Source organism: Palaemon carinicauda, chromosome 4, assembly GCF_036898095.1.
Source record: "Palaemon carinicauda isolate YSFRI2023 chromosome 4, ASM3689809v2, whole genome shotgun sequence".
Lineage (NCBI taxonomy): Eukaryota > Metazoa > Arthropoda > Malacostraca > Decapoda > Palaemonidae > Palaemon > Palaemon carinicauda.
In genome coordinates, this window is record NC_090728.1 from 80,330,149 (window position 1) to 80,349,467 (window position 19,319).

The 19,319-nt window shown below is 38.5% G+C and overlaps 1 protein-coding gene across 1 annotated transcript in view; it reads left to right on the forward strand.

The window, feature by feature from the left end:
- LOC137640027 (uncharacterized) overlaps window positions 1-12,670 on the forward strand; it is a 50,413-nt gene extending 37,743 nt beyond the window's left edge. The window contains exons 3-4 of the mRNA XM_068372390.1: window positions 9,813-9,963; window positions 10,278-12,670. Coding sequence (XP_068228491.1) covers window positions 9,813-9,963; window positions 10,278-11,189 — 1,063 coding nt within the window. The 3' untranslated portion in view covers window positions 11,190-12,670. The remainder of the gene's footprint in view (window positions 1-9,812; window positions 9,964-10,277) is intronic.
- Window positions 12,671-19,319: the final 6,649 nt, after the last annotated feature.

Below are 19,319 nucleotides of genomic sequence, written 5' to 3' on the forward strand. Positions count from 1 at the left end.
CAGCGTACAGGAGAGTCCTTGCCTTAATTAGGGGTTATAACAACCTTATAGAACCCGCCACTCAAGAGGAAGAACCCTGGACTTCAGGCCTGAACAAGTTCATAGCGGTCCCCGCCCAGAAAAAGTCCTCTCTCTCTCTCCCTGAGGCCAGTAACGTGGGGCTTGGAAAGACTCACATTGATAAGGTCATATCCCGCAATAGCGACTCCTGCAGGGCTCACAGCTCAGCAAAGCTCCTACAGGGTTTGAAGTCGCAGTCGAAATACTACTCTTTAGAAAATAGGCCGACCGGTGCGTGCAAGACTGAGGAAACCATAGACATCCTGTGCCAGGGCATCTCCGACGGGAGGGCATCGGCAGCATCTACCTTCTTCTCCCCTTCCGAGTCGGCAATGATGGAGGAGATGTCCAAGGACTTAGTTAATGTGGCCTCCTGGCTGGATTGGTGGGCCACCACCCTAGTAGGCACCCAGATTCCTACAGACTCCATGGAACCTGCAAAACGGGAGGCTCTGAATGAGTTGCTGGGGTCAGGTAGCCGCGCCCTTAAATTCCTGACCTTTCAGTCTTTGGCTCTCTCCGCAAATTGGATTCTCCGGAGAAGAGACGCCCTAGTCAAGAACCTTCCCATTAAGATTCCTGACAGGGAAGCTAAAGCCTTGAAGACCTGCTCCGTCTGGGGGGAGCAGCTTATTCCGACGAAGAAGGCGGAAGAGGTCGTGGAGAAGTTGGCCAAAAAGAGGGAGCTACCTACCCTGAAGCCACAGGCGGCACGCCGCCCCATCTTCAGGAGGCCAGTGACAGAAGCACCCATGGCCGCGCGTACCACACCAACTCAAGGAAGGAGGGAACCCTCGTCAGGACAGTGGTCTTCCTCTGTGGTTCCCCCCCGAAGAGGTTCATCTTCTAACCCCCCAACGTATAGGTCTTCTTTCTACTCCTCCAGGAGGGGGAGAACAGGCCGTTCTTCCCGTAGGAGATAAGATGGGAGGCCCCCCTCCCCTGCCCAAGCCTCAGGTAGGGGGATGCCTCAGACTCACTTGGCAAGCATGGAAGCTCCACGGAGCAGATCCGTGGACAGTTACAGTACTAAAGGAGGGCTACAGGATCCCCTTCAGGGAAGAGACACCCCCCCCCCCCCCTAGTTCCAGCAACGCAGGCAGACTGGTTGGTGCCCAAGGACCTGGCGAAGAGGGCAGCGTTGGACGAAGAAGTCAAGACGTTGTTGCAGAAGGGAGCTTTAGAAACAGTGACATTCCCGGGTCCGGGGTTCTACAGCCGCCTGTTCCTAGTGGAAAAAGCGACAGGAGGGTGGAGACCTGTAATAGACCTGTCAGCCCTCAACAGGTTTCTCAGGAAGGTGACCTTCAAAATGGACACTCCAAGAACGGTCATGGCGTCCTTGAGAGAGGGCGACTTTATGATTTCTATAGACCTCAAGGACGCCTACTTCCAAGTGCCCATTCATCCGTCGAGCAGGAAGTTTCTCCGGGTCAAGTGGGGTACCCAGGTGTTACAATTCAAGGCCCTATGCTTCGGTCTTTCAACAGCCCCCCAGGTATTCACGAGGGTCTTTACGACGGTCTCCATATGGGCCCACGAACGGGGCATTCGACTCATCAGGTACCTGGACGACTGGTTACTCCTTTCATCCTCAAAGGAAGACTTGAAACAACAGGGCGAAGATCTTCTTCAATTGTGCAAGACCCTGGGCATCGTGGTCAACTTGGAGAAATCACAGCTAACCCCATCCAACAGGAGGACGTACCTTGGAATGGTCCTGGATTCGTTACAGGTCAAGGCATTCCCAACCACGGAAAGGCTGGACAACCTGGATCGAGTGCTCCGGCCCTTCCTTCTGGGTCGCCCCAGAAGAGCGCTGGATTGGCAAAGGTTGGTAGGGCACCTGGTGTCCCTAGAGAAGCTGGTACCTCACGGGAGACAGAACTTAAGGGTGGTTCAATGGAACCTGAAAGAACATTGGAACCAGAAAAGTTCCCCGGACATTGTGGTCCCTCTCCTTCAGGAGTCCAGGAAGGCCTTGGAATGGTGGCAGGATCGGTCGAACACCCTAAGGGGGATGCCACTGTCCTCCCAACCTCCGGAGGTTCTTCTCTTCACGGACGCATCGAAGGACGGGTGGGGAGCCCATCTCCGGGAAAAGACAGCAAAGGGGGCGTGGTCAGAGGGGGAGAAATCCCTACACATAAATATCCTGGAAATGAGAGCGGTCCAAGAAGCCTGCAACCACTTCGAGGAGGACATGAGAGGGCATTCGGTGGCCCTAATGTCAGACAATGCAACGGTGGTGGCTTACGTGAAAAAGGAGGGGGGCCTGAGATCAAAAGAGTTGTGCGAACTAGCCCTTCAAATCCTAAAATGGGCGGAACAGAAGGACGTCATCCTGACGGCAAGGTTCATTCCAGGGAAGAACAACGTCCTAGCAGACGGCCTCAGCAGAGTGGGGCAAGTGGTAGCAACAGAATGGTCCCTACACCCACAAGTGGCAAGCTACATTATACAGATGTGGGGATCTCCGGTAATGGATCTGTTTGCAACAAGGTTGAACGCGCAACTCCCCGTATTTTGTTCTCCCGTCCCAGATCCGAAGGCGGCAATGGAAGACGCCTTTCAGCACAAGTGGGACGGACTGGACGTGTACGCCTTTCCCCCCTTCTCCCTGATAAGGCAGGTCCTCAACAGAGTAAGAGCAGCAACCAACCTAAGGATGACTTTGGTAGCGCCTTGGTGGCCGGAGAGAGAATGGTTCGCGGACCTAAGGAACCTCACCGTCCTACCTCCTTGGCCTCTACCCGGCAGGTCAGACCTATTAAAACAACCTCACTTTCAGCGGTTTCACGGAAACCCGCAAGCCCTTCGTCTTCACGCCTGGAGATTATCCAGCGGCTCCTGAAGAAGCAAGGGTACTCCGGCAAGACAGCCAGGAGGATGTCGCTATACCTGAGGAAATCATCCACAGCCGTCTACCAGTCTAAGTGGGCGGTATTCGTGAAGTGGTGCAGGGACAAGAAGTTAGAGCCCTTGGAAGCGTCAGTGCCCGTGATAGCCGACTTCATGGTTTATCTCAGGGACAAGTTAGACATGTCAGTTCCAGCGATCAAGGGAGTTCGGGCGGCCCTGGGTCAAGTCTTTCTTCTCAAGGGCATAGATCTCGGCTCCTCCAGGCATATCTCCATGCTTATCAGAGCGTTCGAACAATCATGCCCCCCTTCCGCCCCTAGAATCCCGAGTTGGGACTTGGCGCGAGTCCTAGATATGTTACGGAAACCACCATTCGAGCCCTTAAAGGACATTGATGACAAGAATCTCACGCTCAAGGCGGTCTTCTTGCTAGCATTAGCCTCGGCTAAGAGGGTGGGCGAGCTACACGGACTGTCATTCGAGGTGGAACACACTAGGGGATGGAAGGAAGTAACCTTTAAGTTTGTCACATCCTTCGTCGCCAAGACTCAGAACCCCTCGGTGTGGGATCCGAGGTTTGAGAGTTTTTCGATTCCGGCAATCCCGAATAAAGGAAACCCGGAGGACCTAAAATTATGCCCGGTCAGGACTATTAGGAAATACCTTAAGAGAACGGCAAACCTCCGCCCGTCTATCAAGAATCTCTTCGTCTCATGGGGAAAAATAAAGAAAAACATATCCAAAAATACGGTTTCGTTCTGGCTCAGGAAAGTGATCACGCAAGCCTACTTAAAACAAGGTCTTCCTACACCGGGAAAACCCAGAGCTCACGATGTGCGGGGCATTAGCACCTCTCTAACGTTCGAAAAGAACATGTCAGTAGCGCAGGTTCTTCGAGCGGGAACTTGGTCCAACCAGTCGACCTTCACCGCACATTATCTCAAGGACTGTACGAGAAAGTCTCTAGACGGGTTTTCTATCGGGCCGGTCATCTCAGCCCTGCATTCGGTTTGACGGCTCAAGCCCCAGGCTCAATCGCGAAACATAAAGTATCTAGACACAAGGAGCCGAGTTCTATTTTTCCCCCCTTTTCTATCTTTCTCGTACCGTCAGTCGTCATCAAGAAATATCGCTCATTACACAAGACGAAAATTCGCCATATCAAGCACAACGAAGATATTGCAGAAGGGTAAGTGTTATATCACACTTAATGAGTCTTTTACGTAGTTTTCCCTACTGTCCATCGGGGTCAGGGCTAAAGGGCACTCCCCCCTCCTAAGGTGTAAGTCTCCTATAAAGTGTTTCAAGGTAAGTCTCTGTGTCGGAACAAATCACAAATTTTAAGTAATTTGTATTTTTCCTAACAATACTTACCGAAGAAACACTTTAGGTTTAGGGCCCCCCCAACCGTCCCCGCAGTGCCCCGCTGACCTCTTGGTTTTGTTCATTACATAAAACTTACTGGGGAGAGCTTCTCAAAGACGGACGACCTGCCTGGGCAATGCCCCCAGGTCATGTTATTTCCCGTTATTCAGGACAGTATAGAACATGGAAGTAGGGGGAAACTACGTAAAAATCTGGTCGTCGGAGAGGAGTTACCAGTAATCTCCTATAAAGTGTTTCTTCGGTAAGTATTGTTAGGAAAAATACAAATTACTTAAAATTTGTGATATATATATATATATATATATATATATATATATATATATATATATATATATATATATATATATATATAAAGTATATATATGCAGTATATACATTACATATATATATATATATATATATATATATATATATATATATATATATATATATATATATATATATATATATATAAAGTGTAAATAGCTTGAATGTATAAATGCATGTTAATGCATATGTATTTCCTTGTACAAATACGTATATATATATATATATATATATATATATATATATATATATATATATATATATATATATACGGTATGCACAGTATATATACATATTTACATATAACTGTATATATGACACGTGGTTATGCTGTGTATATTATTATGGTTGGTGAATTACGTAAATTCCCTAGCACCAAAACTAACCTGATTACATTATATCAGTCTGTTGCACTTGAAAATTAATATCCGAGCTCTGAGAATATTACACAACTCCCAGACGGGAGTATATATGAACACTGAATATCTAAAATGTCTCTCAACTTTACACAAAACAAAATTGAATGATCAATTTACGTGAACTATTCTAAAACCAACCTCGTACTTCGGTTCCTAGTCAGGGAATCGAGAGAAGTAATGAGAAAAAATATTGGTGATCGAAATATTACACACTTTACAAAAATAAATATATTTCATAAATGTTAACAATAATTCAAAATTAACACCAAAATTAAATCACTCGATATATGAATCTGAACTAAAGACACTTTGAAAAAAATCATACAATCACTTGTTTCACTGGAATTAATCTATGAAAATATTTAATTTTGACAATTAATGAAAAGAGGTAACACTTTAACACTCTAATGAATAAACCATAAAGAAATTTACATATAAGTTATAGTTACACTTACGTCTTTTGATTCACGCAAGGTTACAAAACTGTCAAGCAAAACTTTTAATGCACTTAGCTGTTTAACCTAATCTCATAGGGCCAGTTACAAATATTTATGTTAAAATATACTTATTTAACACACTACACTTGAATTAACATCCAATAATTTCACCAACATTTGAATAACACTATACATAATACTGTATATGTTGGGTAGAAATAACTTTTTACATTTGAGAGGACACACACTTGAGAGGAGAGTGGGCAGGTGGACGTTGACTCTTTCAGAGGGATAGGCTGGGTCTCTTTTAATGCTTATGAATTCATAGGGTCTATATGTATTGACTTAATTCGTCTAGAAATTTTTTTTTAGATCATTCTCGAAGGGGGTTTGTCATGGCTCTAGCGGCAACAGGGTGCCAACGTAGTAATTTGAAGAAGGGGTATTAACCTTGCTTGCAATGCAACCCTCCTTAAGCTAATTCCACACTCCTTCCTCTCGTAATAATAGAAAAAAGGATTAAAGCTAATTCAAGGATTTTCATGCACTTTCTAAACATGTGGAAACATAAAAATAATGCAGTCCCTCGCACTAATACCTCGTGTGTCATACAGCATACCTAAAGATTACATAAGACTTCGTAACAAAACTACATCAAATAAAAAGTTAAGTCTTAAAAATAATGTAAATTTACATATACGGAATTGAATGAAAATACAACTATATGTATGACGAAAATCTTATGTAATTTACATACTTTTACTTAATCCTATCTCATCCACATATGGCACTCAAGTAATATCTCTCTTATGGATGTATATATATATATATATATATATATATATATATATATATATATATATATATATATATATATATAACAAGGTAGAGCATGCTAAGTACTCCAGTATTGATATTAGGGTCAATAGAAAAGCTAGGAATGACTGGAGAGAATATTTAGACAGTAAAGCAGATGGGGCTAACAAAGCTATGAATGGTGTAAGAATTGCTCATAGAATTATTAATGAAATCTCTATCGGGCAAAGAAGAAGAAGCAATTACCCATCAAAAAGAGAGATGGCTCTGTTATATCTACAGAAGATGAAGAAAGACAACGTTAGATGGAACACTTTAGTGAGATTATGAATAGGGGATATGAAATGAATGATTTGATGGATATACCAGAAGCTGATGAAGACCTTGATGTGGCATTGAATGAATTCAGTGTGTATGAAGTTGAATCTATCCTCAAAACACTAAAGAGATGGAAAGCACCTGGATAAGATGGAATAACTGTGGAGATGATACTGGCCAAAAATGAAGTGACTCCTAGAGTACTTGCAAGATTATTTTGTAGAATGTGGCTTTAAGAGGCAAAACCTGATGAATGGGAGTTGGGAGTGTTAGTGAAAATGGCAAAAAAGGGAGACCTGACTGATTGCAATAATCATAGAGGCATTACACTTACATCAGTTGTTATGAAAATATATAGTATGCTTATTCTAAAGAGACTGGAGAGAAAGATTGATGAAAAGCTGAGAGACGAACAAGCAGGATTTAGAAAAGGTAGAAGTTGCACTGACCAAATTTTCATTTTGAGACATGTTGCACAGCAATGCAAAGAATATAGGAATCTACTTTTGATGGCATTTGCGGACTATGAAAGCACCTTTGATAGTGTGCACCAGCCAATTTTATGGAAAGTCATGCGTTATTATGGAATTCCTCTTGAATATGTAAATTTGATTAAGTCTATTTATGAGCATAGCAAGTACAAAGATAATGTTAATGGATTCTCATCAAATTAATTTCCAGTAAACAGCGGAGTACTCCAAGGGAATGTGTTGTCACCTATGTTGTTTATCCTCCTCATGGATTTTGTAATGTGTAGAACAGTCGGAGGTGGTGGAGAAGAATTGGACTGGATTGGTGAAAGGAATCTAACAGACCTAGATTATGCTTATGATGCTGTCTTGTAGCAGAACACCACAGGATTTGCAATGCTTGCTTACCAGAATGCATGAAATATCACACGATGTTGGCCTGAAGATAAATAAAAGAAAGACAGATGATGAGAATGGAGTATGCAATGGAAGATGAAATATCATTGGAAGGAGAAAGGATTAATTAGGTAGAATCATTCAAGTATTTAGGAACTATGATCTCCAATACAGTGGTTTTATAAAGAGTTTAGTGAAAGATTGAAAAAAGCACATCAGACAATGGCTAGTTTAAGTGAAATTTGGAAATCAAATCGCCTGAAATTACATATAAAAATCAAACTATATAACAGTTTAGTGAGACTGGTGTTACTATATGGACATGAGTCATGGTATGACAATGAAATAATCTCCAATAAATTTAGTAGATTTGAGAACAAAGCCCTCAGAAGGATATTGGGAGTTTGATGGCAGGACACGATTAGAAACGAAACTATAAGAAAGATTGCTCGAGTGCCATATATGGATGAGAGGATGAGGGATTAGTTCACCAAACATTCAGGTGTGCTCCACAAGGCACTAAGAGAGTTGGAGGACCCAGACCTACATGGCTGAGGACTGTGAAGTACGAAGTAGGAGATGATGAATGGAGAAGTATTGAATGGAAAGCTCAAGATAGAGACGACTGGCGAAATCTAACCGAGGTCCTTTGTGTCAATAGGTGTAGGACGAGATGATGATGATGATATACATATATATCTATCTATCTATCTATCTATCTATCTATCTATATATATATATATATATATATATATATATATATATATATATGTATATATATATATATATATATATATATATATATATATATATATATATATATATATATATATACATACATACATACATATATGTGTGTATATATGTATATTTATGTGTATATATCTGTATGTTTATATATAGATATACATATATATGTATATATATTTATATATATATGATGTGTGTATATATATACACATTCATAATATACATATTTGTGTATGCGTGTGCGTGTCTGTGCGCGTGCACGTCACCTTCCTCCCTATTAATTCTTTTAACTCTTGTAGTATACTTTGGTTTATCAGAAACATATAATGGACTATTTGAATTTAAAGTTTCTTTTTTATCAATGCCCTTTCATCTCTCCTGCTTACAAAATAATGTCTGTTGTCAACCGAAAGCACCTGGATTTTTTATTTATTTCGCAATTTACGTGATGAAAAGTAAGGTCAACAAGAGATAGTTGTTAATAATAATGTTGTTATTATTGGGAATACGGATCCACAATATGTCCATACAATGCATTTTCAATTTGTTTCCTTTTTATTTTGCAGAAATATTTTTGGTGAATATATTTATATAATTTACTGTTGATATTATGAGCTATCTATGACGATGATGATGATGAAAGTTGTTGTTATTATTATTATTATTATTATTATTATTATTATTATTATTATTATTATTATTATTGTTGTTGTTGTTGTTGTTGTTGTTTTTGTAGTTGCTATTGACAATTTAGTTTTTTACTCCTATTTTCTAAATCAATATTTCTAAGACTCAAAAAAGTTACAAAGTTGCTTTGACTTCCATCTGTAGTATTTTATGGTTTTCATATTTGGCAAAGTGTTTGAAAAATTTGAGTAATTTTCAGTAACATGTCAAGTTCAATAGAATAAGAATTTAATTATCCATTTTGAGGTTATCTTTCTAACCTGAAATTATGATTTTAATAGCTTAAAAAAATTATTTCTGCAGCACAATCTCACATCTATGTTAAGATATATTCTATATCTGTAACAAAGCCACAAGACTGCTTGGGTTAAATATTTAGTCAACATTCTCATGGCATTTTCTTCTGTGCCAAAAATTCTTGGCTCCGGAATCTGAGTTAAGGAATTTTGGATATTAAGAGAATGAACACCGTTTCTGGTCACTATATCTGATTCATTGACTCACTTGAGATTATCAAAATAAAATGTTTGCAAATTTGATTTGTAGTTCAACCGCATTCTGCCTTAGAAATGAGTCTTGACTTCTGCTTAAATTTTGTTTTAATGTACAATTAAGGTTGATTCAAGAAATAAAAAAAAAAAACTATTTCATCCGAAAATAAAAAATTTTCAGTTAAATGCCCTAAACTCTATTCACTTTTAAAATGTTTGTTTCTTAATGATACAGTCACAATTCTTGACTTAGAACAGTAAGTAGCATTTAAACTTTCATAATACAAATGGAGTTCACTCAATCTTATACCACCAATTAAACATCAATCCTCTGTTTTAACCTTTGTCACCAATGTAACTTTGATGACTTCCTCATTCCATCCAATCATCGGTCTTCTTTTCTAATCTGCGCAGGGAGTGTTCTTCGGTGTTTATGATGCACGGCGCACCATCTCAGATCCGCACTAGCGTCTTGCAGCAGCTGTGCGAAGCGGGCCACCGTCACGTATTACTGAAGGGTGCAGCCCCCTCTCAACATCAGTCTTTTCCTCTCACATCTCCAAGGGTAAGATTTCCAAATACTTGCAAGACATTCTTCAATTGGTAACCTTGAAATTTCTCATTATGTTAACACTGGTGCACTAATTTTGGAGAATAATTAAAGGGCGTCCAAATACAGTTTTTTTTTTATTGTGAAATCCCTAATCATGTATTATTCTCAAAGCCAGTTATCATACAAGCTATAATCAATTAATCCGTAAATTACTGATATAATTAGACTATTTGAAGTGTATCCCAGACTCAGTAGCATAAAGTGTAAATGACTGATACAGCACAAATTGTTTTAAAATACTGTAATGAACACTTATCTCTTTCCAGAGAGCAGAACAATTTGGTGTGATTTACATTCATCGTGACGATTTCAGTGATAAAGTTAATTGGAAATCAGGAGACGCACCAGACATAATGTGTAATGATAACTGGTTCGTTGATGAAGAAGTAAAGCTGACCAATGGCTACCATTGGTACACCCATGGTTTGCCGCTCTGGCCCATGGTCAACCAGACGGTAGTCCCCAAGAAACAAGGACTCTTGTCCCGCAAGAAAAAGATTGATTGGCCTAATTATGCTATCGGTACCCCCTTATATTTGGTGCCATTTGAAATCTATAACAGTCGAGATCCCAATCTAGCCATCCAGAAGCGGTTCTCGAATGATTTTGCTGCAACTGCTTTAGCTCATGAACAGAATGTACTTGTTAATCAAGCAGGCTTCCAGGACAAAGTCACAAATCTATACCGTACGCTCTTTTTGGATCAAACTGGCTACGCCCGTAAGGATATCAATACAGACTTCGAATCGTATCCCAATTGGTTTCAGCCATTAGTTCAAGCAGCCTTGCAGCCAATGCTAGAGTCTTTCGTACAGTCACAGACGCCCAAAAAGGGACAGGCGGCTATTTGTCCAGACGAGCTCTACGTTTTCTTCCACAAACTCCCCTGCACCGCTTCTTCGACGTGTCTTGTGTTGAATGAATTCCAACTGATCCTCAAATTAGCTAACTGCCCTGACACAAGCGTGGTAGTTGGCTATGGAACTCAAAGCGAAGTCGTCGAGGAAATCATACCTACAAAGACCCTTAAAAAGTCTGAAAGCGCTCCCAGCCCTCGGGTCGATATAGAGAAAGGAAACGAATTTCAGTTTAGTGGTTCGGCTTCCTCTAAGAGGAGTAATTTACAGATTCTAGGATTCATGATAGTGTTACTCAGCTGTTTCCAGGTATTGGTATGAAAATGCAAAGTTTATTAATCAAATTTTACCTAGCAACTTCGGGAGGCTGTGTAATTAATTGGCCACATAACGCATTAGCCGGTATTAACCAAATTCCCACATTCTCCTTCAACTTGGTACCTCTTTAATAAAACCATTAGTAGCAATAATTTTTTTTCAACAAAACATCTAAAGGCAATTGAAACATCAGTGGGAATTAAAGTGTCCACAATTTCTGTTTTCTGATAATTTGTGCAAATAGTTTAGAAATAACTATTCAATAAACATCCTAGAAGAGCCATTTAGTATCCAAATGATTTTGTATAAGGTATGTATTTGTCACAGATATAATCTATTTGTTTTTTGTATATGTACTTCAGCTGAGACTGTTAAAAAGATAATGTACCTTTGGATTTTAGTTAAGAATTTGATGCTTTATATATTAACTTTTATTGATCCCCTTTGTTTTGGTCCTTCTATTTATGCTAGTTACCGAAATACCCATCGACATTTTAAATATATTGCGAAAGGTTGTATTAATGCAATAAACGCCAGAATGCACTAAATCCAATATAGGTATTATTTAAACAAAGACCAATTATAATAGTCGAAATTCTTTTCTTTAAACATAGACAGATCAGTTTTTATGCCCTTCCTAGTGCGAGCGAACTCAGCAAGACCGGACAGTGTATCCAAAAATAGCTCTCTATAATTCTGCTTCTATATGTAAATGAAGTTATTGAAGGCAATGAAACTAAAATGGTTAGGATTTTTTCGTATTCAATCTCAACAAAAATAGGATAGTGTCTTTCCACTATTACAAATCCCAAAGTTTAAATTTTCCCTTACTTTATGGGAATAAAGGATTCGTGTATTTTAGTGTATGCTTCAGTTTGGATTTCTCATGTTGGCCACTGTTATGTTACATTTATTTTGTAAAACTATTAAGTTTTATTTCTGGCAGGTGAAGTATGACGCGGTTGTGCTGAGAAATAGTCATTGTTTTAAATTTATAATGAATATATACCGTATATCCTTAGTTTACTGACATTTTTATATTCGCTCATTTCATTTTCTTTCAAGTGATATTTTGATAATTCGTGTTTACCAAAATACTTAAATCATATATGTGATTCTGGAATTTTTTAATTTGCAGAATTAGAATGTCCTAAAGCAAAAGAATGAATTACGTGTAGTCTTAAATGACGTGCCATGTTTACAGATTAATTTATAATCTTTACTTTAAGCATTTTCGAGAAATAACCCATAATTCGTGTAGGCTGACCTTAATATTGTCGTTTATGAATTAAATGACATTCTAGGATGGCTTTCGTTTGATTTCTTAGCGAAAGATTGACTATTTTCATATATTCGTAACATTAGATAAAGCTTTAAGAATTTATTTTCTCTCTCTCTCTCTCTCTCTCTCTCTCTCTCTCTCTCTCTCTCTCTCTCTCTCTCTCTCTCTCTCTCTCTCTCTCTCTCTCTCTCTCTATTTCTAATTTTATCACTAACCTGAGGATTGTGAACTTAAACGGAATACCAGTCTTAAGTTCAAACTCCAAGTTCTTTCATATTACTTTAACTGTGATGTAAATTTTGATGATTAATGAAACTTATATGAGCTACTTAAGCAGTCTAACGAACGGGTAATGGATATGTTATATAAGAATTTTTCAACATTGAAATGGATATACCAAATTGCATTATTGTACGTAATATTCAATAAATCTTCTGTTACTTTTGTGTTTGCTACTTGATTCAACCTATTTTTCTTTACTTCTGAAGTGATTTAATATATTAGCGTTGCGGATGTAGCCTCTTAATCGCTATTTATGTCTGCTGGAAAACTGGAAACGGTTGTCATGTAAAGATATTTAAAGTTAATAACATTAACGTATCCAGGGGGTTACATGACCTAACCCAACCCCATTTTTTTAAGGAAAAACATTTTGACTGATAAACTTGGAGTTTTCAAGAAAAAAAATTGGCTTAAACTTGGGTTTAAAAAAAAAAAAAAAAAAAGTTTCACTGTTAAGCTTTTGGGTTTTCAAAAAATAAATGTTTGACTGTTGAACTTGGGATTTTCAAGAAAAAAACGTTTGACTTAAACTTGGCATATTGGTGGAAAATATTCATTTTCACGCTTCATCCTTTATTAAGTTCTTATGCTTTTTTACAATTTTTCTTCATGTCATTTTGCTCAAAAGTCAAAAATTATTTATGAATCAACATTTGAAAGCAAATCTATGATAGCCACGAACATTAGTATCAAACCCATTTTGATTACAAATACGTAGAATAGGGTCAATGTGAAGTCTTATCCCTTCAATGGACAAATGGTTAAGTTTGTTTTCTTATTGTATTGACTAATACATAGCCGTTTACAAAAGAAAAATCCCCTTTTGTCTTTAATCTCGACCCATAGTTAATATGAAATCATAAAATATTCTTGGTTGAATGCATGAAAGTCAAGCGTTTAGGGATATTTTCATAAATAGCCCTTGCTGGAAAATTTCTTATTCGTTTATCATGCGCAATAGACAAGAAGAACAGCCTGGGTATCATCTCAAATAACCTGAATTATTTCTTAGGCAGACTAAGAGATTTACGGTAAGGGATGAGGTGAATTATAACTTCATTCATCTTTTGCATATTATTTCTATCAACTCTGCAGATGTTCCTTGGAAATATATTAAGGTTATGTTTCCTGGAAAGGACAGAACTTTCTTATGAGCATTTTACTCGTGTTGAGACTCCCTACTAAACAAGAACAGATCACTGAACAGGCGTAACCATTCTACATTACCATCATTATAATGTATACAAAAATAACTAATCATTACATATTCAAACATATTTTTTCAAAGTCAAATTAATGGGGAAGATCGTAGAATATCCTTTTCTAGATATAGACTATAATCATGTCCTGACACATATTGTTAATTGCATTTTTTCTTCTATAAAGACATGCAAGTTACTTTATGAAACTGTGACACTTGAATTTAGTTATAGTAAATGTCAGTGCAGATTACATACAGAGAGAGAGAGAGAGAGAGAGAGAGAGAGAGAGAGAGAGAGAGAGAGAGAGAGAGAGAGAGAGAGAGAGAGAGAGAGAGAAGTTTCTAGAAATACAATGGCAAACTATCAATATTCCAAAAAGATATTTCTACTGCAAAAAATCAGGATTATATCCTCATATGTTTTATTACCATGGACCTCGATTATTGTTTTGAATTAGGAAGTTTTCTTTCAATAGTATATATATATATATATATATATATATATATATATATATATATATATATATATATATATATATAGATAGATAGATAGATAGATAGATATAATCATCAGTCGTGGCTAGTCCACTGTAGGACAAAACCCTCAGCCATGTCCATCCACTCCTGTCTATATATGGTCTTTCTATGCCAGGCTATCACAGCAAATTTTCTTAACTCGTCAATCCATCCTTTTTTCTTCCTTCCTCTGCTTCTTTTGCAATATATAGGGAACAATTTTGTTATTCTTAATGTCCATCTATTATCTATTATTCTTACATGTCCTGCCTATGTCTATTTTTTTGCTTACATGTTTTTGGAATATCCTCTACTTTAGTTTGTGGAGATTTTTATCTAAATTGTTGAGTGGGAACTTTTTAGACCAGGGAAGTCCCCCTACGTCAGTTCCTAAAGAATCAACAGGGGAGGATAAGGAGCACTATCGCTCAGGCCACAAACACCCTCTAAATAACTTTACTGATGTAGTTCACTAACCATCACTCTTAAATGCAAAAAAAGGAAATGTTACTCTGTAAGGCCTAGAAACTCCACACGTAAAATTAAGGTAATTTGATGGCCTACTCTAGCTTTGTCATGCCTAAGGTCATCTGCACTCTTAGGCTCTGTTTCGGCTCCATCCCAGTGACCCCAGTGAGATGCTGGACAGGAATCTTACGTTAAGTAATTAGAGAAAATAACAAAAATGGGAGCAGTGGAGAATAAAGTAAAGTTAAATGGGGATCTTCGCGTTCAAAACACCAAGTTAAAGAGTGTACACTCGCTGATACCAACTTACCTATATCTACAGTGGGTTACTCTCAACATCTCGGGTGCTTCTGACCAGTCCTATAGTATAAATTGGTAAAATTCATATAATTGGGTTAAAGATACCTAAGTTTGTAATCTATTCCAAGAAAATCATTACAGCAAAAAATAGAATCAGAGTAACTCAATAATGATTTATTCACATGGCAAAATTAATGAGTGAAAATAGAATCAGAGTAACTCAATAATGATTTATTCACATGGCAAAATTAATGAGTGAAAATAGAATCAGAGTAACTCAATAATGATTCATTCACATGACAAAATTAATGAGTAACTCAATAATGATTTATTCACATGGCAAAATTAATAAGTGAAGTACTAACCACAATTTACAACACAAAATATTGAAATTAATAAACTGAATTTACACGTGGGATTAGCCCTCAAACGGAATAAATAAAATCAAAATCTTATGATAAACTTATGCGGTAGGCTGCTGTGAGGTCCCAACATGTGGTCAGTGACCTCAAGCAATTACCAACAGACCAAAAATTAAAAGTACATTAATTTCCATGCACGCAGCCCGAAAGATGTAATGCCAGTTACCTAAACTTAACTTATGAGACAAATAGAAGCTTATCTAAAGGGGGAATGGCCATTAATTGAACTCACAAGATTTTGTATATCCTGGCTGCCTCGGTCCTGAGAAGGGTGGTCTTCAGTTTTGCCTCACTAGGCCTACAGCACTTGTTTAGCGGAGTCAATGGTCCCTTCCAACTCGCCCCCAGTCTGGATCAGAGGTTTCTGTGGAACTGGATGCCTTTTCTCACTAACACTCAAGGTATCTGCTTGTCCTCGTCCTTTGTGGAATCTGGGTCTGTTATTGTGCAAGAGAACAGGCTAGTGGGGGAGAGTGGGAGCACGAGGTTGACTCGGGCTCTATTGACCCTGGCTTGGCAGTTCTGCTTAACACCGTGGCCTGTAACTTTGTGAGGTCGAGTTTATGTCGGCCACGTCCGTATTCCCTCGCAAAAAAAGGCGCATCTCAATGCGTAGGCCAGTGGTCTTGAGTTGCCATCTCTGATTTAGGACAGGCTTGAAACACTTGTGACTTGTGAGTTTTAAGCAATACACTTATTTAGAATACAAGGAGAAATCTTGCAACTCCAGGGGACAAAGATAATCCTAACTCTAAACATCTGACATACAAAACAAAAATTAAACTAAAGGTTAATTGGCAAGTCGAGCTTATGTGTGTGGACAGCCATGCCTTCTAGACTAGCAGACTTGAGTTGTATTAGAGAGAAAGTACCTAAATACTTAAGGTAAAATGATGAATACAAAAGTATTTATCTTGAGACACTCGCTTAGGGAAGAATCAACACTCACATTTTCCCTGCCGTGACGTCACGAACAATAACAATGTCTACCTATAAACTGTGAAGAAGAAGAGTAGTGAAGAACATTCTTCACATAGTTTACTCCCGTATCCTTGTTACTTTTTTTTCTGTCTCGTTGTATTAATACCATTATTATTCTTTCCATAGCTCTTTTAGTTGTAACTTATATTCTAAGACTTTTGTAAGGCTCCAAGATTTTGATACATAAGGTATTACTACTAGGACCATCTGTTTAACTATTTTCCTTTTAAAGGAAAGTGCCATTCTATTTTTCATAATCTCATTTTGTTTACCAAAATGTGGATGTGGTTGTCATGAGATTCAGGTAATAAAAGTTTGTGGCAGGTATAACAACTTCTATTGTGTTCAATCTACCGGAATCCAGGTATGAATGATTCTATCTTTGACTTTTTCTTACCATTATGGCTAAGATACAAGATGATGATAGATAGGCCTCATTTTTTTTTTTTTTTTTTTTTTTTTTTTTTTTTTTTTTTTTGTGACTTCAATGCTAACCATAGGGAGTGGTTGAATTCTGTTCCACCTACTGATTGCCATTGGTTCTCCAGTTGGGACATCTGATTATGCCTTCTGTCTGTCAGATTGCCTTACTACGGGCTGCCTTAGGCAGCCCGTAAATTATGCCTTAATTTCATTAGTAATTTAATTGTGAGGACTGAACAGTCTGTCCCTGATGCATTATACTCATGTAAGATTTATATAAACTCTCAAGCAAACTGGAATGGTATTTTGAGTGATCTTTTGGATTTGAATTGGTCACAATTGTACAATAGTATTGATCCTGTTGTTCCTTTGTATGAGATTCTAGTCAACATAATTGATAGGGGTATCTCTTCTTGTGTGCTAAGGTACCGAGTGAAAGACAAATCATGGTTTAATGATGATTGTAGATGTGAAGAGAATAAGAAGAAGTTTTGGAAAGAAGTGAAGAGAGTAAGGAAGGCTGGCTCAAGAATTGAAGAGACAGTGAAAGATGGAAATGGGAGGTTGTTAAAAGGAGAGGAGGCAAGGAAAAGATGGGCGGAATATTTTGAAAGTTTACTGAATGTTGAGGATAATAGGGAGGCAGATATAATTGCTGTTGCAGGTGTTGAGGTGCCAGTGATGGGAGATGAGAATGAGAGAGAGATTACAATAGATGAAGTGAAGAGAGCACTAGAGGAAACGAGAGTAGGAAAAGCGTCTGGTATGGATGGTGTGAGAGCTGAGATGTTAAAGGAAGGGGGTGTGACTGTACTTGAATGGTTGGTGAGATTATTTAATATGTGTTTTGTGATGTCAATGGTACCAGTAGATTGGGTTTGTGCATGTATTGTACCACTATATAAGGGTAAGGGAGATGTGCATGAGTGTTGTAATTCAAGAGGTATTAGTTTGTTAAGCGTAGTTGGAAAAGTGTATGGTAGAGTAATGATTAATAGGATCAAGGATAAAACAGAGAATGCAATCTTAGAAATACAGGGTGGTTTTAGAAGAGATAGGGGTTGTATGAATCAGATTTTTACAGTTAGGCAGATATGCGAGAAATATTTAGCAAAAGGTAAGGAGGTGTATGTTGCGTTTATGGATCTGGAGAAAGCGTATGATAGAGTTGATAGGGAAGCAATGTGGAATGTGATGAGGTTATATGGAGTTGGTGGAAAGTTGTTACAAGCAGTGAAAAGTTTCTACAAAGGTAGTAAAGCATGTGTTAGGATAGGAAATGAATTGAGTGATTGGTTTCCGGTGAGAGTGGGGCTGAGACAGGGATGTGTGATGTCACTGTGGTTGTTTAACTTGTATGTTGATGGAGTGGTGAGAGAGGTGAATGCTCGAGGGCTTGGACGAGGATTAAAACTGGTAGACGAGAATGACCATGAATGGGAGGTAAATCAGTTGTTGTTTGCGGATGATACTGTACTGGTTGCAGACACAGAAGAGAAGCTTGGCCGATTAGTGACAGAATTTGGAAGAGTGTGTGAGAGAAGGAAGTTGAGAGTTAATGTGGGTAAGAGTAAGGTTATGAGATGTACGAGAAGGGAAGGTGGTGCAAGGTTGAATGTCATGTTAAATGGAGAGTTACTTGAGGAAGTGGATCAGTTTAAGTACTTGGGGTGTGTTGTTGCAGCAAATGGTGGAGTGGAAGCAGATGTACGTTAGAGAGTGAATGAAGGTTGCAAAGTGTTGGGGGCAGTTAAGGGAGTCGTAAAAAATAGAGGGTTGGGCATGAATGTAAAAAGAGTTCTATATGAGAAAGTGATTGTACCAACTGTGATGTATGGATCAGAGTTGTGGGGAATGAAAGTGACGGAGAGACAGAAATTGAATGTGTTTGAGATGAAGTGTCTAAAGAGTATGGCTGGTGTATCTCGAGTAGATAGGGTTAGGAACGAAGTGGTGAGAGTGAGAATGGGTGTAAGAAATGAGTTAGCAGCTAGAGTGGATATGAATGTGTTGAGGTGGCTTGGCCATGTTGAAAGAATGGAAAATGGCCGTCTGCTAAAGAAGGTGATGAATGCAAGAGTTGGTGGGAGAAGTACAAGAGGAAGGCCAAGGTTTGGGTGGATGGATGGAGTGAAGAAAGCTCTGGGTGATAGGAGGATAGATGTGAGAGAGGCAAAAGACGTTGCTAGAAATAGGAATGAATGGCGAGTGATTGTGACGCAGTTCCGGTAGGCCCTGCTGCTGCCTCCGATGCCTTA